This window comes from Haliotis rufescens, unplaced genomic scaffold, assembly GCF_023055435.1.
Source record: "Haliotis rufescens isolate VD_foot unplaced genomic scaffold, xgHalRufe1.0.p SCAF_45, whole genome shotgun sequence".
Lineage (NCBI taxonomy): Eukaryota > Metazoa > Mollusca > Gastropoda > Lepetellida > Haliotidae > Haliotis > Haliotis rufescens.
This window is the reverse complement of record NW_025964168.1, coordinates 3,487,914-3,514,057: the sequence shown is the minus strand read 5'-3', so window position 1 is coordinate 3,514,057 and position 26,144 is coordinate 3,487,914. Positions and strand designations below refer to the sequence as shown.

General features: G+C 41.4%; 1 protein-coding gene and 1 long non-coding RNA gene across 2 annotated transcripts in view; one reads left to right on the top strand and one right to left on the bottom strand.

Annotated features, from left to right (window-relative positions):
- The window catches only part of LOC124125726 (putative helicase MOV-10), a 28,023-nt gene extending 4,416 nt beyond the window's left edge, over positions 1–23,607 (top strand). The window contains exons 4-17 of the mRNA XM_048383154.1: positions 160–412; positions 1,070–1,210; positions 1,799–1,961; positions 4,925–5,079; positions 5,568–5,753; positions 6,977–7,124; positions 8,942–9,103; positions 10,132–10,235; positions 12,110–12,321; positions 13,964–14,385; positions 15,537–15,719; positions 17,793–17,881; positions 20,365–20,483; positions 20,661–23,607. Of these exons, the coding sequence (XP_048239111.1) occupies positions 160–412; positions 1,070–1,210; positions 1,799–1,961; positions 4,925–5,079; positions 5,568–5,753; positions 6,977–7,124; positions 8,942–9,103; positions 10,132–10,235; positions 12,110–12,321; positions 13,964–14,385; positions 15,537–15,719; positions 17,793–17,881; positions 20,365–20,483; positions 20,661–20,728 (2,405 nt within the window). The 3' untranslated portion in view covers positions 20,729–23,607. The remainder of the gene's footprint in view (positions 1–159; positions 413–1,069; positions 1,211–1,798; positions 1,962–4,924; positions 5,080–5,567; positions 5,754–6,976; positions 7,125–8,941; positions 9,104–10,131; positions 10,236–12,109; positions 12,322–13,963; positions 14,386–15,536; positions 15,720–17,792; positions 17,882–20,364; positions 20,484–20,660) is intronic.
- On the bottom strand, positions 1–26,144 carry LOC124125727. The gene is made up of 3 exons (XR_006859684.2): positions 25,828–26,144; positions 966–1,172; positions 1–482 (listed from the first exon to the last, which is right to left on the bottom strand). It is a non-coding gene; the product is annotated as an uncharacterized LOC124125727 (long non-coding RNA).

Genomic DNA, 26,144 nt, shown 5'->3' with positions numbered 1-26,144 from the left:
TTTTTCATACATTTTTTTATTTGTTGAAAGTTGGGACTGACAAATATTAAGGGGGGCTGGTAGTTTTTAGAGTTGCCAGTCCACCAGGACTGTCAGTTTCACAAGCCCGCGGGAACACTGACAACTGGCTGTAATTTGCCTGTTCCTTTTGTGTTGCAGGGGAATCATATCACATAAAAATCAAGGTACAAGCTCGTAATGTCGGGAGCTTCCACTCCCCCCTGGCGCTGCTGTTCTGCTTGAGCCATGACAGTCATGTGATGTTCCACATTGTGCGGTATCTCCACGCCAAGTGCCGGAATGACATCATCGAGCAGATGAAACCAACACAGGGAACAAAGATGGACAAGAGACCGAAGACAAGGAAGCACGCTCGGGTTTCTAAAGTTGTGGATGGCCTGCCACTGCCCAGGTATAAGATGTAGTTCTTTGTTTAATGTCGCACTCAGCAGTATTCCGGCTGTGGAACATATGACATCAGCCTGTAAATAATAGAGCATGGTGAGAGTCTGGACCAGACAATTCAGTGATTGATATTGTGAGCAACAATTCAACTAAGTCAACGAGTGACTGATTGCACACAAATATTAAGAAACTGATATTTAGGCTCTTGTTTTAACTATTTAGTTGATGGAGTGTGTCCTCCAAAGCAAGGCACTGATAGGCATGACCGAGTTGGAGGTCAAAATGAACAAAAGCAAAGTTCACGTAAATATACAAAAAATGTTTATAACATGGATTCATCAATGAACACCTGTTTTAAACTTTTGGCGTGAAGTATTCTAGTTGATGGGTGATAAAAAACTGAATAAGTACGACTCTTGAAATCTTTAAAAAAAAATTTATTCAAAACATTATCTGAATATGTTGGTTATGCCAGTTTGTTTTTTCTTGCCAGTTTAGTTTGGACATTTATTTTGTATTGGGTGGAATGAAACACAGTGCTTTCTGAAAAATATACTCACTTTCATTTTTATAGGGTTGGCATAATGTAAACCAATGTTTGAAACAGTTTTAAGAAGTCAACTTGTCCAAGGTTGACGACGATTATTGTATGTGTGTTTTCCAGGGTGGGGAATGACCGTCTCGAGGTTAAGATACCACTTGGTCTCTACCGAATTCCTGACAGTCTGAGAAGAATCATCAACAACGGCCTCACGGACAAACAGGGTCTGAAAACATTCGAAGTGATAGAGATGACGACCCTCAAGTATGTACACAGAAACAAACAGCACATACACACTTCTTCTTGTGACGTGGGGCGGTTGGGTAGCCTAGTGGTTAAAGCGTTCGCTTGTCATGCCAAAGACCCGGGTTCCATTCCCAACATGGGTACATTGTGTGAAGCCTATTTCACGGCGGGTGACACCAGAAATGGGCTTCACACATTGTACCCATGTCGGGAATGAAACCTAGGTCTTCGGCATGATGAGCGAATGCTTTAACCACTAGGCTTACGGCTTAAGTCTACTGTAGTCAGGGGTGTTTAACTATTGAGACAAAATTACTACTCAAAATAAGTTACAGAACACCTGATTTTTTCATAATACTATAGTTAATATTTCATGGCATGACAGATTAATTATAGAAAACTGAAAGAATTGGGTATTCTTTAACTTAGAATATTTAAGAAATATATGTCAGAATTTTTGTTAAGAATTTATACATTTTTGTAAAAGTAATTAAATGAGAAATATTATACTGGGGTGTTTTCGAGTCTGATTTTATTTGAATCTGCTCAAGAAATCTTTTTCGAAAGGACCATTGCAATTCTGTAACATTGTAACATTGCCGTCAGGACGATGCTGGATCAGTCGATGATGATGTCGGAGTATGCCCGCCGACTGACAACACTGATGTATTTTGAAGAGATTCAGATGGAGGTGGACATTCGACAGTACGACATCCCAGACTCATCTATGACCAAATATTCTAATAACCCTCGCCTGCTCTTGCTCAAGGTAGTGTATTCTTTAAAACCCTGTGCCGGCTCTTGCTGTGAAAAAAAAGGGGAAAACCTGACAGATTGTTTCAAGTTCCTTTGCCAGATATTTGGGAAAAGACTGTAATGTCCATAATTTTAACAGTGTCTTATGGACATGTCATTCTATCGACGTTTTGTGGATCAGTGTGTGCACATCGGCTGCCTCATATAAGACTAGGTTATGCTTCTTCAGTGATATGGTCGAGATATAGCGTTAATAACTAGCACTCACAATTTCTCCTGATCTAAAGGTGCAGACAGACATACTAAGATTTGCTCTTGACTGTTTCATTAATGATTCACACTGTCAAAGATGTTGTGCTTGTTTGTATTTTAAGGATAAAACACGACTCTGAAGTTTTGGTTGAAACCGTGATCGAGGAAAAAGCCTGATGGCATTTCCCAAGCTAGAGGTTTTAATTTTTAACCAAAATGAGTGTTTTATCCGACAGCAAGAAATACCAGAAAAAATAAGAAAACATTGCGATACCTTATAGTGAAACAATACAGTATGTTGAGGTATAAAAGGAATTCGATGAAAGCATGTGAGAGAAAGACAACATGCATGAACATAAACTGAAGTTGTGACGAGTAAGATTGAACAACCTTTCATCACCTTCCCCGATGGCTAAGTGGAAAACAATCTCATTAAAATCAGATCTAAGTTCTCGCTGCCGCTCAACAAAGATTTGAGGACATCCCATTACGGGTCACGTCAGAACTACCTTTTGCGAATTGTGACCGACCACTGAAATGACTAACAAGAAGTCGACATCAGCCAATAAGAAAGCAGCTTTCTCGAGCTTTACGGCACTCGTTTCAACCTGGCGACTTCCATTACAGACTACGCTTGAAAAATATATATACACAGTTCTCGATTAAAATTTTGAAAACTGAACAAACGAACATTCCTGAATGTCTAAAACAGTAGAACACGGATATAACTAACTATTAGGGACCAGAGAAATCAGTTCGTTATACACGTTTTCGCTTGGAAATGTCCGCCATCTTGGATAAGACAAAACACAATACACACGTAACTGCGGCATTGAATTGTATTGGCAGTGATGATTCAATTGATATCAATTTACAACATTCATTTAATAACATTAAATTCATAACATTTTCTGAAGATTGTTATCAAATACATGTACAAAATTTAAACATATTCATCATTTTTCAATTTACATACGAGATGTGTAGTCTGTGATTTTACTTTGGCCTCGTTTCACTGACTGCAATCGGGGATTTTTTAACAGTTCGTTGTATCCGTTTGTTCGCTATATCCGTGTTCGTTATATCCGTGTTCTTATGTATATAGTTGAGATTGTATGGCAGGGCGTCCCACATAGTGTGCAACGCCTCCTCCGTTCAAATGTTTATCCCACGGAAGCGAGAGATAGGCGATTCGGGCCGTAACTGTCGTTCGGAATACACTGTTAACATTTTCGAGGTTGCATGATTAGAAAACACATTCCGACTGTCACTTTCATGATCTGGTAAGCGACGCTTTGATTGGTCAGATGAAAGGTCGTTCTAACGTGACCTGTAATGGGATGTCCTCAGATCTTTGTTTAGCGATAGCATTGGTTGGTTTGTTGTTTAACGCCGCACTCAGCAATATTCCAGCTATATGACGGCGGTCTGTAAATAATCGAGTCTGGACCAGACAATCCAGTGATTGATATCATGAGCATCGATCCACGCCATTGGGACTCGATGACATGCATCAACCAAGTCAGCAAGCCTGACCACCCGATCCTGTTAGTCACCTTTTACGACAAGCATAGTCACCATTTACGGCAAGCATGGGTTGCTGAAGACCTATTCTATCCCGGAATATTCACGGGTCTTTAGCGATAGCGAGAACTAAGATCTGATTTTAATGAGATTGAGTGGAAAACCATGGGTTACAAAATGTAACACAATGTGTGAGGTTGCAGGTTCGATTCCCATCAACCATAATCAAAACGTTTAAATTCTACTCTTCAATTTTAGAACACTAAACGTTTGAAACACCAAGTCGTATACCCAAAACTCATCAGGTCTTACCAGGTAAAAGTAAAACCTCATGCCAAGTCTTACCAGGAAAAAGTAAAACCTCATGCCAGGTCTTACCAGGAAAAAGTAAAACCCCATACCCAGGATAAGGTCTTACCAGGAAAAAGTAAAACCTCATGCCAGGTCTTACCAGGAAAAAGTAAAACCTCATGCCAAGTCTTACCAGGAAAAAGTAAAACCTCATGCCAAGTCTTACCAGGAAAAAGTAAAACCTCATGCCAAGTCTTACCAGGAAAAAGTAAAACCCCATACCCAGGATAAGGTCTTACTAGGAAAAGTAAAACCTCATGCCAGGTCTTACCAGGAAAAAGTAAAACCTCATGCCAGGTCTTACCAGGAAAAAGTAAAACCTCATACCAAGTCTTACCAGGAAAAAGTAAAACCTCATACCAAGGATAAGGTCTTACCAGGAAAAAGTAAAACCTCATGCCAAGTCTTACCAGGAAAAAGTAAAACCCCATACCCAGGATAAGGTCTTACTAGGAAAAGTAAAACCTCATGCCAGGTCTTACCAGGAAAAAGTAAAACCTCATGCCAGGTCTTACCAGGAAAAAGTAAAACCTCATACCAAGTCTTACCAGGAAAAAGTAAAACCCCATACCAAGGATAAGGTCTTACCAGGAAAAAGTAAAACCTCATGCCAGGTCTTACCAGGAAAAAGTAAAACCTCCCAAGAGGTTATTACTTAATAACAAGTACCGTCCAAAACAATGGTCTATATCAATTATAGGTTTATGAATGGCGAACATTCTCAAGATGTTGTGCTTGTTTGTATATGGGTGACTTTTTCAAAGATGTTGTGCTTGTTTGTATATGGCTGACTTTCTCAAAGATGTTGTGCTTGTTTGTATATGGCTGACACACTTGTTTCGTGGCCAGGTGCCGGGTCTAGCCGAGAACCGCCCATCCGTCCTGAAGGGGGACTGTCTGTACGTGCGGATACTGGACAGTGAGGGCGTGGCCGGAGACCATGAGTACCAGGGGTATGTCCATGAAGTGTTGCAGAACGAGGTCGCACTGGGATTCAGTGACAGGTACGTGTAACCAAGATCGTATGTACAGATACATGTAGGTGCAAAAAATATCTGATTCTACCAGCTAGAAATTATCTCTTGGTGTCATTTATTGTAGATTTTACAACATGACCCAAATTTAGCTGAGCGGACTTGACTAAACAGAATTTGACTAGACCATAGGTATGGATTAGTGGCTGAAGTTGCCAATTGTAGTACTAGCTTATATCATCAATTGTTCAATGGGTCCAAATTGAGATTGATAAATACTAATAATGAATGATAATAATTGTCAGATGTGACATCAGACATCACAGATGGAATATGTTGGTTTGTATTGGCCACTATATACAGATAAACAAAACACGGAGAAGAGGGTCAGTTATCTAAACCCCTCCAATCCCCAGCCAACAAATTAATCAATGAATACACAAGTGAATGAATGAATGAACCCACAGTTTAATTCATAAGACTGTGTGGAACATGATGAGTTTTCCTTTTCCTTGCAGTTTGATGAAATTCTTTGTTCCCAACATGAAGTTCAGCGTGCGGTTTGTGTTCAACCGGCTGCCCCTGCGTCTGCAGCACCGAGCCTGTGAGTTGGCGGAGGAGCTAAGTCTGGACAACCTGCTCTTCCCCAAGTCCGACCTCATCGGAAGTCTGGGCTTGATGCGGCCCCTGGACAAAGACTTCAAGTGAGTGCATCACAACACGCCTCCGGAAACCAAAATGTTTTTTGAGATGATAGACGTGCAGTTGTAAGATATAAAAACATTCAAGAGCCTCTAGGCAGCTCGGGTTGTATACTCCCCAGGGAGTTGAGAATGATAACTGTAATCCCTGGTCGGGGAACAAATAAAACCGCATTTGAGCAGATACGAGTACCTGGATACCTGGGGTATATAAATGTATAATTATAATATGATAATATAATGATTGTAAAGTTCTTTAGTTTATTGGGGCTATGACTGATTGACTGGTTAGTCATCCAATACTGATTCCCACTAGAGATCTTTCTGTTGTGAGAATGGCAATACCAGGGATGAGAATCTTCTGCGGATGGCAAATTTTAGTGAACACAATTTTTTTAAATTCTGATGAACCCCCTATAAACCCCCTCCCCCCCCCCTCCCCCCCCATCCCAAATTATGGACCACATTTCAGCTGAAACGGAAAATATCCATTCTCATCCCTGAATATTTCCAGAATGATCCACAAATCAAATGAAGGGAAGGGGAGGGGAGGGGATCTTTAAGTGTGAATAAAATTGAATCTGGTATTTATCATGCTTTGCACAAATGAGAAATTTGTTACCTATCACATTCACTATGGTTGGCTGTGATTGGTGAAAAAGATTTCTGGGTTTCAAATTCCGTTCATGAGTGTTTTTCAACCAATTGGATTGCGGCACACACTATATACTTTACAATCATTCTTTGAGTCAGAATATGTAATACACTTGGCTGTGATTATGACATTACACAACTATCTCACCGTCAGTGAATATGATTAGTACTAGAACCTGCTTCATGATGCAGTGAGTTGACACAAGTGAGCGAGTTTGTTGGAACAATGTTTTGAGCCCTATTCTATTTATATCATGACGAGGAGGAAAGCCCGAAGTAATGCAGGTCCCTTACCTCTTTGATGAGACCCATGAGAATGAACATGTTGTTGACAAAGCAAGAAACATTCAGGGCTGGGACTCAGACCCACTATCATAGGTTTCTGGCATACCTAAGGGACGCAACTCTGTATAGCATATGCAGCACCCTAGATGATTTGGCTACCCATGCCCTTGATTCAACACAGAAATAGCATGTCTACTTCATTCACTAATTTGTTTCAATCAATCCAACATCATGCATATGTTAACAATGGTTGAGTTGTCTAAAGTGTTGTTACCATGGTAACGCAGGTTCTTTGCCCATAACCCGTCCCTCAACCTGCAGCAGCAGATGGCAGTGAAGCACATCGTGGCGGGGTCATCCCGACCTGCCCCCTACCTGGTGTTTGGACCCCCGGGGACAGGCAAAACATTCACCATTGTGGAGGCAATGAAACAGGCAAGTCAACATGTCCACGCTCTGTTTATGTGGCAATGCTGAAATATAAGTAGTCCTTGAAACATGAAAAACATTTGGTTAGGTCCTATGTTGAGCATGGGGGCGGTGGGGGAGCCTAGTGGTAAAAGCGTTCCCTTGTCCCCCCGAAGACCCGGGTTCGATACCCCACATGGGTGCAATATGTGAAACCCATTTCTGGTGTCCCCCGCCGTGATATTGACGGAATATTGCTAAAAGCAACATAAAAACATAAGCACTCACTGTGATGTGCTTGACACTCACCAATTTAAGTCTACTGACACAGGTTTGAAACCTTTGATTCATATTTAAACAGACTCCGACGTTCACACAGTTTGGCCCTGACTCTATGAAGGTTTACACTCCAATGTCCCCACACAAAGTGAAAGTCAGTTCTTATAAATGTTTATATCACTATTTTTACCTCGAGGGATGTAGGTCTAGATCTATCCACAATTTTATTCAGTTTCTGGGGTGACTTATGTTTATACTGATTGCCGTATCGTGGAATAAAATAATTCCTCAAAAAAGAGTTGTGACGTGAGCGTATGTATTCTTGCTAGACAGTAACATCTGTTTGTAGTTTGTTTACAACAAATGTATTCAAATAATGTCATCATTTGATGAGAAAGGTGTGTCAGGAACTACCTCAGTAAGTCAGTCAGAATGTCAGCATTTCGGAATACATTTACATCAAGTAAAAGACATCAAAATGGCCGACACGATAACCTTGACAGGAGAGATTTCTTGGTTGTTAATGAACTTGTGACGGTTACATGTGTTGGTCATCATTGATCAGTTCAAACTCTGATATTTCTCAATGTATGCTAAATCGCTAAGTTCAAGGTTAAAGGGTCTAAATGATCAAAAACAACGCTCCTGTATGTATTCGTACATGGAATTCCCAGGGGTTCCCCTTAGAATGTGGAAGTAGTCCGTCAGTGTTTACGTCATTTCAAGAACACAGTCTCGTGCAAAATACTATGAACATCAATTTCGCTGTCATGTAACCGAGCTCTCGTCCAATGGAAAAGTTTTATATTGTTTAAACTTCACATTAAAATATTCTATATCGTTATAGTGTAGGCCTGTCTCTAGATATGATGACAGAAGATATGCATTCAGATGGGTCAGTTACAACTTTATTAATGACACTGGTTGTTGGCATCTATTGTTCCTCATGTCATGGACCCGTGAAGATCCGGGGTAGAATTGGTCTTGCCGTAAAAGGCGACTTGCTTGTCATAAGATGCGACTAACAGGATCGGGTGGTCAGGCTCGCTGACTTGGTTGATGCATGTCATCGATCCCTATTGTGTGGATCAATGTTCATGATGTCAATCACTGGATTGCCTGGTTCAGACTCGATTATTTACACACCGCTGTCATATAGCGAGAATATTGCTGAGTGCAGCATTAAACAACAAACAAACAAACAAACAAAACCTAATGTAGTGCTTGTGACTGATTATGCATGTCAAAGATATTTTTTACATCACAATTCACAAAATATTTGATTAACTTACACAAAATTATTTGAACTTACGTTGAGAAGTTGTCAATAACTTACGGAACAGTGTGCAACTTCAGCTACGAGTCTGAAGCGTGGCTCTAGTGTATTATCATTCAGTCAAAAGGTCACCTACCAAGTCTTTATTTCCTTTATGTGGACACTAAGACCTACTGAAGTGCCTGAAGACATGTTAGAGCTGGTGAACACTGAAGTTATTGGTGCATACAGCATGTAAAGATTGATATAACATGTGATTGTCAGTATAAAATGTTGTGTTCTGTGACAGATATGGAAACACATCACATCATCCCACATCCTGGCGTGTGCCCCCTCCAATAGTGCCGCCGACCTCATCACCGAGCGCCTCTTAGATCATGTGTCCAAGTCGGAAATACTCCGAGTTAATGCAACCAACCGTGCCTGGGTCACGATCCCGGAGAAAATCAGGGTGAGTAGAAGCATGTTCATGTAAGTTTGTTTGTTTGTTGTTTAACGCTGCACTCAGCAATATTCCAGCTATATTACGGCGGTTTGTAAATAATCGAGTCTGGACCAGACAATCCAGTGATTGGCATCATGAGCATTGATCCACACAATTGGGATACGATGACATGCATCAACCAAGTCAGCGAGCCTGATCACCCAATCCTGCTAGTCACCTCTTATGACAAGCTTAGTCATCTTTTACGGCAAGCATGGGTTGCTGAAGACCTATTCTAACCTGGATTTTCACGGGCCTCATGTAAGTACTTGCTGTTATCATGTCTCGCATTTTGCCTGAACTGTGACACTCTAGCTGTTTTCTATCTTGGTAAGTGCAATTATGTGAATCCCTGTGTTAATGACTGAGTGAGTTGGATTTAGCGCCGCTTTGAACAGTATTCCAGTTACATCACGGCGTGTCAGCTTAATGTGGGAAGAAAGCCCTCAGTGATGCAGGTCCCAGACGTTTACCATCTCGGTGAAACCCACAAGCAAGGAATCTCAATATTAGTGCATATGCTTGTTAATTGAAGGCACAAGGTATGGTAACCATAGCTTCTAGTCAGTCACAATCACAGTATCTCTTTGTAATAAATGACTTTTTTATCAATTACTAAATCTCTTATCCAATCACCTCAAACATATACATTAGTAAAAATTTGAATGTTGAATTCAACTGAAACATATGCAGAGCAATAAAATTTCAATGGAAATTCATGACAAGTGACACATATTTAACTTGTGGTTGTGCTCCTGTATGTTGCTATTGGAAGGCTAGCTGTGTCAAAGACACAATTTATGGATAACAACTTCTTTATTTACTGTAAAGGCAACGCTTCAGTATAGATCCTTTTACCGTTGTCAAGCAAGCCTTTGTTATCCATCAATTGTGTCTGCTTTGTCATCTGTCTGTCAAAGTAATGCCTATCAAAGGATTCTGCTGGCTGTGTGTTGTGGATGGGATGATTTGTCACTGTTGTGTTGTCCCGGCAGGATGTGTGCAACTACGACCGCCAGACTGGACACTACTACTACCCCAAGAAGGAGGATCTCATGTCCTGCAGGATCATTGTGTCCACGCTGGTCACTGCCGGCAGGTCAGTCCCCTCACCCAGCACTGTCAGGGTTCCTATGGTTCAGGGTTCAGGGTTCGGGGTTCATACAGGATCATTGTGTCCACGCTGGTCACTGCCGGCAGGTCAGTCCCCTCACCCAGCACTGTCAGGGTTCCTATGGGTTCAGGGTTCGGGGGTTCATACAGGATCGTTGTGTCCACGCTGGTCACTGCCTGCAGGTCAGTCCCCTCACCCAGCACTGTCAGGGTTCCTATGGTTCAGGGTTCAGGGTTCGGGGTTCATACAGGATCATTGTGTCCACGCTGGTCACTGCCGGCAGGTCAGTCCCCTCACCCAGCACTGTCAGGGTTCCTATGGTTCAGGGTTCAGGGTTCGGGGTTCATACAGGATCGTTGTGTCCACGCTGGTCACTGCCGGCAGGTCAGTCCCCTCACCCAGCACTGTCAGGGTTCCTATGGTTCAGGGTTCAGGGTTCGGGGTTCATACAGGATCATTGTGTCCACGCTGGTCACTGCCCGCAGGTCAGTCGCCTCACCCAGCACTGTCAGGGTTCCTATGGGTTCAGGGTTCGGGGGTTCATACAGGATCGTTGTGTCCACGCTGGTCACTGCCCGCAGGTCAGTCCCCTCACCCAGCACTGTCAGGGTTCCTACGGGTCAGGGTTCCTATGGGTCAGGGTTCTTACGGGTCAGGATTCCTATGCCTCAGGGTTCCTACGGGTCAGGGTTCATATGGGTCAGGGTTTCTACGGGTCAGGGTTCCTATGGGTCAGGGTTCCTACCGGTCAGGGTTCCTACCGGTCAGGGTTCCTACTAAGTCAGGGTTCCTACTGGTCAGGGTTCCTATTGGTCAGGGTTCCTCTGGGTCAGGGTTCCTATGGATCAGGGTTCCTCTGGGTCAGGGTTCCTCTGGGTCAGGGATCCTCTGGGTCAGGGATCCTCTGGGTCAGGGTTCCTATGGGTCAGGGTTCCTACGGGTCAGGGTTCCTACGCGTCAGGGTTCCTCTGGGTCAGGGTTCCTATGGGTCAGGGATATCCTGAAAAGTCATGGAATTTAAGTTTGAGTTTCCAAGGCCTGCGCCCCATTCCACAAACCGATCATAGCACTACGACTGTCATGTGTCTATGTTAAAGTATGGGAGTTACGATCATCTTAGCGTTAAGTACGTCCGGCCCTGGAATAGTTTTGGGAAAAAGAAATGAACATAATAGAGTTACATGCTGATAATCTTTTTGCCATATATACTACATGCTATTCTTATACTTTCATTGCTTGTTGTCGAGGGGTATGTTACTTAATGAAAGTACAAACAGCTCTACACCATGAGCACATGGTAACTACTGAAAGCCAGTGGCATTTACAATCCACAAGTATACATTTATATTAACTGAGCACTATAAAGGAACTATAATCTAAACTGAAGAACAAGATAACAATCCGAAAGTACCTGACATATTGATCAGTGTCAGTACACTGAACATGCATAAGTGTGTAATGGCTGACTGCTGTTGTTACATACAATGTAACCAGACTGGTCCAGTCCTATGCAGTCACTTTGATATGCCGATAAAGTACCCAGGCAGTGTTTATGTCATTTCTGGAATACAGTCTCACGGGGGGGGGAAAAATTAACATCAAATTGTGTCGTTTATAAACTTTGGAACATCTTTTTTCTTGCCATATGACCAGTCCCTCTCTCGTCAACCTGCCTTTTATTGTGTATCCCTCAAATTATACATGTAATTGTTGAGTAAGAAAATTTATAAGGACAAAAATAGATGTCTTTAGTCAATTGTGTGGTCTTTACTCAAACGTGTGGTCCTTTAGCCAATGTGGAATAGTACATGTTCCGATTGATGTCCTGTCATCCTCCATGTCTTGTCTATTCCCACCAGACTGTCGTCGGCCAATTTCCCTGCGGACCACTTCACCCATGTCTTCATCGACGAGGCCGGTTATGCCGTGGAGCCTGAGTGTGTCATCGCCATTGCCGGGATCCTTGACTGTAACCCCCTTGTCAGGAACGGAGGTCAGCTGGTGCTGGCAGGAGATCCCAAACAGCTGGGACCAATTCTGAGGTCGCCATTTGCCATGCAGTATGGTCTAGGTGAGGTCACACCCTGGGGTAACCAGTCAATGGCCGGAATTGCCAGTTCACAAGTTTGTAATCGTACCACAAAATAATCAGAACACAATAATAAAAACATAAAACCTTTGTGGCTACACTATATTGTGTCATGATTTTATGGTGAACATCGCTTTGTGTAACATGGCCCATAACACTAACTTAGCGCAAACATCACTTTGTGGAATAGGGCCTATAACATTAACTTAGCGCGAACATCACTTTGTGTAACAGGGCCCATAACACTAACTTAGCGCAAACATCACTTTGTGTAACAGGGCCCATAACACTAACTTAGCGCAAACATCACTTTGTGGAACAGGGCCTATAACATTAACTTAGCGCAAACATGACTTTGTGGAATAGGGCCTATAACATTAACTTAGCGCAAACATGACTTTGTGGAACAGGGCCTATAACATTAACTTAGCGCAAACATCACTTTGTGGAACAGGGCCTATAACATTAACTTAGCGCAAACATCACTTTGTGGAATAGGGCCTACAACATTAACTTAGCGCAAACATCACTTTGTGGAATAGGGCCTACAACATTAACTTAGCGCAAACATCACTTTGTGTAACAGGGCCTATGACATTAACTTAGCGCAAACATCACTTTGTGTAACAGGGCCTATGACATTAACTTAGCGCAAACATCACTTTGTGGAACAAGGCCTATAACATTAACTTAGCGCAAACATCACTTTGTGGAACAGGGCCTATAACATTAACAAGTGTTCATTGACAAGTGTTCTCAAAAACTATTTGAGGTAGAGAAATGAAATTTTGTACACCTGTGTTACTGGTCATGATCTCAAATGAGTTTGAAAATTGATGTTCTCAATTAATTTTTGACAGAGTTAGGGCCCTTCCCCGTGTTTTTCGACTTTGCGCATATTGTGTGCAATGGTGACAAGTTTTCTCAGAAGAAACTACTGAAGTTACAAGAAGAAACTTTGCACGCTTATCTATGAGATACTTTTCAAGACTGTTCGAAAATTGGTCCTGTAAATTACTTCCCTTGCTACGTGTTTTAAGATTTTGAGCATACAGTTACAGCCCTTGATCCATGTTAATTTACAAAGTACATTTTTCCCAGAGAAGGGGCCTTTTGTGTATTAATTTCACATTTAATCATTTTTTTCTAATGACATAAAGCAGCCCTAGTGCCTAACTTTTCTTAAGGCTTTATTGGACTCTTTTGTATAGTTTATGTTCTCTACTATATGAATAAACATTTAAAAATTCTATTGTGCCCCATGGCGGGGGATAGTGATAGTGGTTTTTTTGGTTGTCCTTAACACAAACACTCACTCATCCATGAGAACTTTTTGTGGTGTCGCCTCACATCAACAACAGCTATCGATCAGTGGTTTGATCAAAAGAGAAAATCATCTAAAAATTTCTTATCGTTGTTTTAGTCTCCTTTCTATTTTGTTTTAACACACTACAAGGTATTGAGCACGATATTTCTTGGCAATATTTAATCCTGCATAATAACTCAATCTCATATCTCTACCAGCCAAATTATTAACACAATAAATAACAAGACCTTTTTTGTTCTTTAGATGTGTTGACTTATATACCACTCAACATTTGATAGGGATGTGTACTTTCTTTAGATATGTCCTTGCTTGAACGCTACATGACACAACACCCAATCTACGCCAGACGAGAGGATGCCAGGACGCCAGAAGATGCATACGACAAACGGGTCCTAACGAAACTGCTCAACAACTACAGGTCTCACAAGGCTATCCTGCAGATGCCCAATGAGATGTTCTATGACAGCGAGCTGCGGGTGCACGCGCCCGAGATCAGGGATCTGATGTGTGATTGGGAAGAGCTACCAATCGCCAACTACCCTGTCATATTCCACGCCGTGATGGGCGAGGACATGCGGGAGGAACGCAGTCCGTCATTCTTCAACCCGGAGGAAGCTGTGACGGTCATCAACTACGTCAAACAGATCCTCAGCACCAGGATCAGAGGAAAACAGATCAAGGGGGAGGAGATAGGGATTATCTCCCCTTACAGGAAGCAGGTGGGAAGAAAGATTTGTGACACGTGACTGTTTTTTGTGAATGGTTGTTTATCATGGGTAAATAAATATACACTGACTTAAACCTTCATGTAGATGTGTGTACATGGTAGATATACTTGAACCATTTTTAAGTTTACTATAAAGTTACTGTTTAAACAAAAGTTTACCCTAAGGCCATAATAATTTAATTGCTAGATTATCATCCCCGCCAAACTCACGACTAAACCCTCCCCCGACAAATTAATTGTATTTGCTCGAGTGTTTAGAACGTTTAGAGTATTGAAACGACCGCCGCTGTCAAACAGCCATTTCATGTTTACGACATGCTGTAAACTGGTCTACAACTGACGCTCAGTGCGAACATGCCTATTGTCTGCTTGCTGTTGGCTGTCAAGATGGTGCTCGCTCTTTTGAAAATACGAGAGGGTGTGCAGACCATTAAGACTGGTATCCCTGTCCTTTGCCAGAGTCTATGACTCATGGAAATCTTCAACAAGTTTGATTGTGGGGAACTTGACTGGTTAACGTCAATTGAGGATAAATTTATTAATGCACAAGTACAAATTGGGGCAGGGAAAACGAAAATGACACAGATACATCTGACTGCTACTGTTGAAATCAACGTTTATTTATTATCTTTGTTATTTCAGTCATCTATTATTCCTACCAAGATGTCCAGTCTTCAACTTGACCACTTTAATAGAAAATAAAAAATATAAAGCATCCCCACTTTTTAAAAAAAAAGTGGATGATAATCTAGCAATTAATTTATGATGACCTAATGATAAGTATCCCACCATATGCATCTTCCCGAGGCAAGGGAGTTAACTGACTATAAAAGTCCAGTTTCCACCCTTGCCGAACTAGGCTGGAATTATGTAGATATAATTTGGCTGGCTAATGAGTCTATGCATGGTCCAATTAAAATCGCATAACAACACTTTTTCCCTTTTAAGTTCCTTCAAAATCTGTAAAATGGGACTGGCCATTTTTTAACAAGTAAAACTGACACAACTATGGGTCATCATGCAATATTATTGAGAAATTATGTATCAACCATAACATGGTTTGAGTAGGAGACATCACTTGAATCTGCTGATGTTAGAGGCAGAACCCAAAGATTCTCATGATGTCTCCATTCCTGTTGTCAGGTCCAGAAGATACGTCAGCAGCTCCAGAAGCACCGGGTGGACACCCAGAAGCTGAAGGTGGGGTCGGTGGAGGAGTTCCAGGGAGCCGAGCGACTCATCATCATCGTCTCCACCGTCCGCAGCAATCCCAAATACCTCTCACAAGATGTCAAGTTCAACCTTGGCTTTCTCAAGAATCCAAAGGTAGGAGGACATCCCAGTGCCCATGTCCAACGGTGAAACGACCCTCCTGCCCTGAGTTCCTTGTTCCAACATAGAACCTCTGCCTCAGGCCAGCGCCATGTGACGATTCGTCACCTCCAACACAGTCCATTCAAGATATTGCATATGGTTTTCATCAGTTTCATTTTTGACAAGTCAAAACATTTAGATAAACATGTCATAGAATGGTTAACTTCCATTGAGCAAATATCCTCAAACGTGGAAAACTATTTCCATTTGCCAAGTTATCCTGGTTTACATTGATTGTATCGAAGCCCGACGAAGAGCTGGCGATATGGTCACTTTCATGTATAAATATATACTCTTCAAAAAAAGAAACTTGACATAGATGTAAAACCACTTTTTGCCAAATATCTAAAATAATTACATTAAATGAGAACCAAATAAGTCAAACAGAAAGAAGATGTGTCTATAATTCGCGAAAACACATGCAAAGCACATAAACATAGTGTTTTACAGCTTCATCCAAACGCAACCGCCTGTAAAAAAGGTGCAGCACAGGATCCTGCATTTAGGCATGCAGGCCCCCCTGCTGAATGGGTATAAAAATCCACATCAACGGCTGTTCATACAGTCCTTATAACGGCAGTAGAGGCGGCTGAATGCAGCTCAATGGAACAACGCCATTGGGAGATTACAAGCTGGAGCAACTCAGCAAGAAGTGGCCAGGCACTTTGGCGTATCCAGACAGACAATTTCCGCACTGTGGACCCGATACAACAACACCAACAGAGTTGACGACAGACAAAGGGTGACAACCCAAGCACAAGATCGATACATCCGTCTGCGACACCTGCGAGACCACAATACCACAGCCACGTCTACAACCACACACATCCCTGGGGTACGCAGAATATCAGATCAAACGGTACGCAACAGACTGAGGGAGGCTGGACTTTTTGAACGAAGACCTGTTCGACGTCATGTATTGACCCCACGTCATCTGACGGACCGTCTGCTTTAATGCCAACAGAGGGTTAGATGGGCACGTGCAAGATGGAGAAATGTACTGTTTACTGACGAGTCCCGTTTCCTACTCACACGTGCTGATGGGCGTGCACGTGTCTACAGACGTCGGGGTGAATGTTACGCCCCCAACTGTGTGCAGCAGGTTGTCCCATTTTGCGGCGGGAGTGTCATGGTAAGGGCCGGAATTCATCACGGTGGTAGGACGCCTCTCGTGCATGTGCATTGACAGGTTTGCGTTACAGAGACTTGATCCTACAGCCTTACGTTCTTCCTCACGTCAACGTTCATGGCGGACAGTTCCAGCAGGACAACGCTCGACCGCATTTTGCATGTGTTTGTCAGGACTTCTTACACCACGGTCACCAGATTTGTCCCCGATTGAGCATCTGTGGGACGAGTTGGATCGACGCGTTCGCAGAAGGAATCCACCGCCCCAAACACTTCCCGCGCTTCTTGATGCACTTAAGCATAAATGGCAGCACATCCAACAGCGTGTTATTGACAACTTGATTGCATCTATGGGTTGTCGGTGTCAAGCGGTGATTGATGCACGTGGTGGGCACAACCGATACTGACATTTTCTGTACCCCTGTGACATTAACTGTATCGTGTACGTGTGTCTGTCTAGGTAACACGATTAATGTTTTGAACATTGTGTACATTGATCTTAAAACAGTGTTTCAATTATGGTTTCTGTGTCCTATTTTTAAACAATCGCATTATATTACATTTTGAAAGTCAGTGTCAAGTTTCTTTTTTTGAAGAGTATATATTGTCATGCGCCTCACTGTCACAGTTGTAGTACAAATGTATGTGTAAATCACACTGAAAGGCTTGCATTTGACCAGTCTGTTCTGATATCATGTTACTTAGCCTGTATGGAGTGTCAGAAGAGCCTTCAGCTCAGAAGGGAGGCCCACTGAGCAGGTGTAGATTACATAGTGTGTGTTTTGTTGTCACATGGTGACTGAAGGAGGGTCACAGGTTTTCTCGTACCCGACATTGCCATCTTTCCAGTGATTTAATTATGTTAAATACTATTTTTTTTTTTTTTTTTTTTTTCAGAGATTTAATGTGACTGTGACAAGACCAAAGGCATTGTTGATCGTCATCGGGAACCCTCACACCCTCCTGATGGACGAACACTGGGGAAGGTGGGTGCAGCCGTGTCATGCTGATTTGGTGGGAGGGGGGGGCAGGATTAACATTGCAGCATGTATAGCACACTAGTCAACAGTATCATGTGATGTGACGGCAACATGTAAACACAACAAGCCACAGTTGAGGACATAATCATTAAGTCAGCAGTCAATCCAGAGTGTTGGTATCAAATTGTGGTTCATATTTAACAGTTGTCACCCTCTGCTTGGGATCTGTTTGTTTGTTATTTAACACCACACTCAGCAATATTCCATCTATATGACGTACCAGTGATTGACATCATGAGCAGTGATCGACGCTATTGGGATATGATGACATGCATCAACCAAGTCAGCAACCCTGACCACCCAATCCCGTTAGTCGCCTTTGATGGCAAGCATGGGTTGCTGAAGACCTATTCTACCCCGGAACTTCACTGGTCACTTGGGATCTGTTCTGCCTTGAATCTCAGAGTTCAGAGACCAGCGTGATGCATCAACATCCTGTATTCAAGGGCTTTTGCTCTTCCTAAAGAGAAGGGTGGCCCAGTCATCTAAGGTGCCACGATTCGCTGTGCAGAGTTGCATCCCTTGGGCATGCCAGAAACCTATGATTGTGGGTTCGAATCCCGGTTGACCCCGATTATGTTTCTAGGTTTGTCAGCACCATACCCATGTTTGTGGGTTTCACCGAAGTGGTTAACGTCTGAGACCTGCATTACGCTGCCACGCCGCGATATAACTGGAATATTGTTTAAAGCAGCGTTAAACCCAACTCACTCTTTCAGATTTTTTTGTGTTTCCAAAAACTAATTGTCAAAATTGTCAATGGGTGCTCATTGCTTATTGGAGATCATCACAACACATTGCAGCAGGAAATAAACCAGATGCACAATGTTTCACAACAACCCTTATCTTTTGGAATGTAATTTAATGTAGGACTAGGTTCCACAGTCTGCTGCTGTTTTTCAGTGTCAGTCGCACATTGTGTGAAATGTTGACATTCTTAATGTATAGTGTATATATATAGTGTTTGTTTGTTGTCTTATTGCCGCACACAGCAATATTACAGCTATATGACAGTGATCTATAAATCACAGAGTCTGGACCAGACCATCCAGTGATTGACATCAACGACGTCAATCCATGCAACTGAGATACAATGACATGCATCAACCAAGTCACAGAGTCTGACCACCCGATCTATTAAGTCACCTCTGACAACCAGCATAGGTTACTGGGGCCCATATTCTTGCCCAGAAACTCCAGGGGTCTTTTTCAGTGAAATGTGTACATCATTTATCCGTCAAGATCCTGGTTAGAATACGTCTTCAGCAACCCATGCTTGCTGTAAAAGGCGACTTTGCTTGTCGTAAGAGGCGATCAGGCTCACTGACTTGGTTGAAGCATGTCATCGTATCCCAATTGCGTGGATTGATGCTCTTGATGTCAATCACTAGATTGTCTGGTCCAGCCTCGATATTTACATACCGCCGTCACATAGCTGGATTATTGCTGAGTGAGGCGTAAAACAACAAACAAACAAAAATCATCTTGATCATTAAAGTGAGCAGCAGATAATATGTTTTTGAATAACATATATAGGACAGCCAGGAGAGTTGAATTTACTCAGCCAAGCATCCTTTTAAGTGTTGCATTCAAACTGACATGATGTCAAGATATAAAGGTGGGGTGAGGTGAAATTGTTTTAATGTTGCATTCAAGATCATTGCACTTATGTAGCGATGTGCATGCACATGTGTGTGTGTGTGGCTGCTTGTACAAGTCCGGACTGATGCTGATTTTATAGTGCTAGACAACTGAGATACCATGCCACGGTTTAACATAAATACCCCACTCAGACACAGTATACTGACTCTGAACCGACCAGTCCTTGTTTTAGCCCCTTAATGCCGAGCACCAGGCAGGGTAACAACAAGTACCCCATTTTAATGTCTTTTAGTATGACGCACACAGGGATTGAACCCCAGATCTCTGCTCTCCGGGAGACGCTCTACTACTAGACTACGGAGGCGGTCCGAGATATAAAGAAAATCTAACCTGAGGGTCTTTTGATACAAAAATATCAACACGAGTCAATAAAAAATTTAAAAGCTTATCGATGTGTTTTAACTTATTATCGACGAGTGTTGATATATTTCATATCAAGAGACAAGAGTGAGATTCTGTATAACATCCAAAATCATTTTTCAAACTTTTACACTTTGTAAACAGCAATAAAGTGTCTTAGATGTAAAAAGTACATCAGGCCAGCTTCATAGGCATTTAGATTAGTGATGTCATTTCTTTGATCTGCCAGGCATTGTGATGCAATTTCATTGCATCTCCTGTGGAAGCCAGTTTTTGGTGATGAACAGTTCCACAATCTGAAGTTGGAAACTCGTGTGCCATGATGTGTCACCAGTTTAGACATATTCTCTGCTTCAACCCCCTCTTCAGAAGTATTGCATATTAAGGCATTTTTACAAACTTTCCAGGTTTATCCGGAACTGCAAAAACTGTGGAGCCGTTGCCGGAGAGGACTTTTCCACAGAAACAGAACAGGAGTTGGATGATGTCATGCAGAGACTTGCTGCTGTCAACTTGGATGTCATAGGTAATACAGGTTACTATGGCAACACTTCATTTGCCGCTCTCATGGTAATGCTAAGACAGTCAATAAATGTCTAAATTTTACAAATGTCACAGTACCTATTTAGGCGTAATTGATGAGGATAAACTCATTAGTTTTTCAAATCTTCTTGTCCAAGTAATTATTTTCTGCCTGTTTTAGATTCCAACCCTGATTCGGAAGAAGGACTGGTTGTCAACTTTGAACAGCCATGGAGGAAAGACATCTGATGGAACCAGAAGAGCCAATCTCAATGCTAGCCTGTCCATTCCAGCCAATCAGATTGCAGCATCAGTATTTATGAGTCATATGCAGACCTGTTTGCTCCTAACTTGCCATACCAGTTTCACTAAGAATCTGTCCGTAGTTTTATTTGTCAGTAGCCTTTCCTACCAGTGTGCGAGCGGGCGATGTCGACCTCATACATGTTACAATGAACGAATGAATGAATCGCCGTGATGATTTAACATGTAGTTTTACAGCATAGCCTCAGTTGAAATCAACAGACCAAGGTCACAGCTTTGATTTTTATTACCCCTAATGCAACAGGTTTATTTCCGTCGCGCACACATGGTTCAAAGATGCCGGAGCCCATGGTAAAACTGATACCAGTTTGAATTTTTTTTTATAAAATTTTGTATGCGTTTTAGCACACATCTACTGTATTTCATTCTAATTTGGAAGTAATATTATTTCATCAGTTAGGAACGTAAAATCCTAAATGTTTTCACCTGTATTCGATGGCTGTGGGGGTTTTCAAAATCAGCAGGAACTATAAAGAAGTAGTAGGAGTGAACATGTCTGCATATGTTCCGATAAGCCAGGATATGACTGAGAGATTGACACATTCCTTTACTGTGGCAGCTACAAGAAGGCTGAATGTAGTTTGGTTTTCTTCACAATTCATCATACTGCCATTGTTGTAATCAGGGCAAGGGTCAAATAAGGCTGCTGTGGTGAGCAAAAGGAATGTTTTTTTATATTGAGAACATTGATCTTGTATGAAAGGCCACACACCATTACCTCCCTGGGGAACTAAATTTAGTGAAATCTTAAGATCATAATGAAATAATTATTAGATTTTTATCCAAATTTGAAAAAAATTGTCAGGAGGCTTTTTATTTTAATTTTTTCCAACAAGTTGGTTGACTGTCCTGTGTACATGAAGCATTATTGATTAGTTGTGCTATGTACATGGTATGTTTTCATCTGTTTCATCAAGGGATGAAGAAAGCAACACAGAGATTTTCTTCTGTTTGTAAGTACCTGGGAGCAATATATTGATGTAATGTGAGGTGTATGGTACTGAGACAGGCAGGGATGAAAATCCATTAATTAACATATTTTGACCTAAGGCATGTTCGTGGTTGATATGTTGAATATGATCTTGGGAAATCAGTAAGACTCACAAACGTCGGCTGAAGGAGAATGGTTGTTTGTACTTATTACGTTTCCGAACTTAGTCGTCATCTCTCTCCTTCCTTCGACAAACATTAACTGTTTTGTTGTGGCCTTAGTCAGTGGAATTGCAACAGTTCCATTTAGTAAAAGGAAATCTACAGTTAATGGTGTGTCTGACGTTTTTCATCGTACCACATGCCCTGGGGGTGTATGGATTGCAACAGATCGGAGACATTGCTGGTTACATGAAGGAATTTTATCATCAATGAATGAATGTGATATCTGTAGTATTGTTATAATGCAGTCTTTTAGTCTATGATTTTAGCCTTCATTTACAATGCATAAAACCTGTTTTTCATTAAGTTTTAATCTGCTTTTCCATACAAATAGCTTTTACATATTATTTTTATCAGTATAATAGATATATCTGCAGTGTGATAGAGACGCACTACTCCAATGCTTGCTTTGCTATGATGAAAGCACAGACACTAATATTTTCTGTTCTTGTAGATGGCAATGAAGGAAAGAATATTTTGTGAGAACATATTGATGCTTGAAGTCCCATCTTAATCTGAACCTCGGTCAGAATAATTAATATTCACATTAAATGGAGTAGATGTGTTCATTTAAATCTTATTATATCGGTTTGAAAACTGAGGCAGTTTAATCATTGATATTGTCGACTATACTACAATAAGAATAACACAGTAGTAGTATAAATTATGGAAATTAATAACGAATAGCACTATGAAATCTTTCTCTTGATAGTAAGTACTGGACAGGAAGTAAAAACTCTACCGTATTTGCCATATTAAGCGCCCTGCTCTAGTAAGGGACCCTGATCAAGTTTTAGACCAAATCTTTTTAGCGCCCCCTTCTGGTACCAAAATGTACAAAACACTCCATGTTGACTTGTGTAAACGACAGACGTTTACATTAAGCAGCAGTGCAGGAGGGGTATGTAACAACTATCAGTTGTAGTTTCATCGATATTTGAACTCCCCCCGGTAAGCTTCTTCACTTAACTTGTGTGTGGTTTCAATACGTGACCCCATTTGTCTAATTTCTCCAAGAGCACTTATTACGGTGAACATGGTTATATATACACAAGTTGTATTGAAGAAAAAAGATATTGATGTAAAAAATGGTTATGATTGCTATGAATATCGTGTTCCTACACAAAAACTAGGTCTTAAAGAAATTTCTTTGAAATGTAATAATTGATGTGTGCAAGAATGTTGAAAATTGATTTAAATGGACTAAATATGTTTAACAATTTAACAATTCATATTGAGTATTTATATGGATGATTCCAATACTGAAATAGAGAGATTCAAAATTTGGTCTTGTCATGTTCGTACTGCCAGAATTCTTCCCTTGCACTATTTACCACATCAGCATGATTAAGTTCATTAGAATCTGGGTTTTTTTAATTTTCAGTTGTTGCTTGCAATACCTAGTTTTCTTGTTGTAGAAAGGTTGTGAGAGAATAGGGAGTCAGGATCGATGTGTTCATGTGTTCATGTTCATTCCATGATGTGTTCTGTTTTTGAGTGTAGAGTGAATATCATACAAGCAACTCGTAATGGAAAGTGCAGATGTTCACAATTTTCATACAATTACCATATTTTACATCTGTTTGTTGATGTGTATTGCAAATGTTTTTGTTTGATGGAATACAACATTAAATTCTTTTTAATCTTTGAAATGTCTTAATGTTGTTCCTGATGAGGATTTGCTCTATATGACAATTGACCTCTACCTATTACCACATCTGCAATCAACCAACAAGAAATTGTGGATTAGGATCTATTTAGTCTGTAGACCAGGGCCCACTTCAACAAGGCAAAAGGCCAACAACAATCGTAACCCCCATACTCTAACATGGACTTAAGATCGTCGTAGCGCTAAGATCGTCGTACTGCTAAGATCGCTTTGTGCAAGTAGACTCTGGGCTTATAATGTCCACCAGACTCTGATGGAGCCAAGTTCCTCGTGAGGATGCTGGGTTAGAGCTGATCCCCAGCATCCTTTGCTTGTGGAGGCAACATGGATTGGATGGTCAGGCATGGTTGATCTTTGTTCCTGAGGATGTGGGATGTAACTCAAAATATCAATCACGGGTTTGTCAGACATGGACTTAATTATTTACAAGCTGCAGTCAGTCATTCTGCCAAGACAACAATAGGTACACGGTACACTTCAGCTGTAACTCCAGTCAGCAATATTCCACTTATATCACTCCTGCCTGTAAATAATGGAATCAGGATTTGATGACCCACAATCAACGGGAAATCGTTCCTGCTGATTTTGAAAACCCCCACAGCCATCGAATACAGGTGAACATTTATGATTTTACGTTCCTAACTGAAGCCTCCCAATCCTCGGTCAACTTTCAGGACAAACATTGTGTACATTGTATACTTGTTGACTGTATTCTGGAATCAACATTTGAGACTGATTCTTCCTTGAATCCTCTCTGGGATCATAGCCTGGTTCCTGACACCATTTGATGCACACACGTCGTGTGATGAGGGAGGAAGAGGATTCGCATCAGATGAGTGAGTGAGTTGGGTTTAACCCCGTTTTTAACAGTATTCCAGTTATATCACAGTGTGTCAGCTTAATGTGGGAGGAAAGCCTGAGGTGATGCAGGTCTCAGACGTTTACCACTTCGGTGAAACCCACGAGCACGGTATGGTGCTGTCAAACCTAGAAACATAATCGGGGCGAACCGGGTTTCGATCCCACAGTCATAGGATTCTGGCGTGCCCAAGGGACGCAACTCTGCACAGCAAATTGCGGCGCCTAAGACGACTGGGCCACCGGTGCCCCCTCGCATCAGATGACCTGGCACAGTCTTACAGACATTTCCCAGGGGCTGTATGATCAAGTCAAACAACACACAGACACTCTGAGGTTAACCAATTTCATCTAAACAATGTTATGTTTGGGATAACACTTTTTTAGTAGGACAGATTCTAGTACTTTTGGGGGGTGGAGTCCCGTCACAAAGTCAGAGCACACAAAGTCAGCCATCTAACCCACTCAGCCACTGAGGACCTCACAGAATGAAAGTCTGACAACTGGTAGACTAGATCATTTCTATAATTCCTTAGGTATGTACATTGAGTACAGCGTACTATATCAGTGGTAGGGAATTATATGCAGGTTAAAAGCATTTGCCGTTTGATACATTATTCTATAAACAATCATATATCTACAATGACTTTCCTTATTCTTATTTCACCGAAGTGGTAAACATCTGAGACCTGCATCACTTGGAGCTTTCCTCACACATTAAGCTGACACGCCCTGCCATAATTGGAATACTGTTAAAAGCAGCGTAAACCCGACTCACTTACTCACTCCTTATTCTTATCTCCCCTATATTACATATATTCCATTACCTTTTAGAAACTATGGTTCAGTAGTTGAGAAACGGTTCCGAGGAATTTTTTCATATGCATCGTTCATTATTCAAACAAAGTATATTTTTGTGACAAGCACTTTCTCTCTTTCTTATTTGCGATGGGTAAATATCGTTACTTAATGATTGACTATACATGTTTTGGGCATAATATAATTGGGCTTCTATTGCAACACACATAAGTAGTATTAGTACTCTTGAAAATCACATGCGTGTAACCGGTTGAGTAAATTATACAGCTCATCTTTGGACTTTATATATATTTACGAATATATTGCAGTGCTTAATATGACTAATGAATTTAGGTGAGCTCTCGTAATTTTGTGATTGCAGTTTAACTGTAGTTTGTTTGAAATCTATATAATTATATATATATAGAGAGAGAGAGAGAGAGAGAGAGATTAGTCATATTAAGCACTGCAATATTTTCGTAAATGCATAAAGTTCCAGAAGATAGAAAATGAAGCTACTGCATTTGACAGTAATGAACATACGAACCATGCTTGGTAGAAAGTCCCATCACGGAATAACAGATGACTTCCGTTTGAGATGCATATGGCCGTGAATGCTTCTGTATATAGTTCTGTCTCTAGTCCTGCATCCATATTATCAATGGGTCACCTTCTAATCCCACATCTGATATATATCAATGTCAGTTGGATGCTTGTGACGAATTTCTGTTTGCTCTTCTTGCAACTGTACAGCCACGTGTATGATTCTGTTACCTTAACAAGAAGTCGTTAGACTTGGATAAACAAACGTCTCAGCTGCACGTGAGGACCGTGCGTTGCCCGTACAAGTCGTGCTTCACGCAC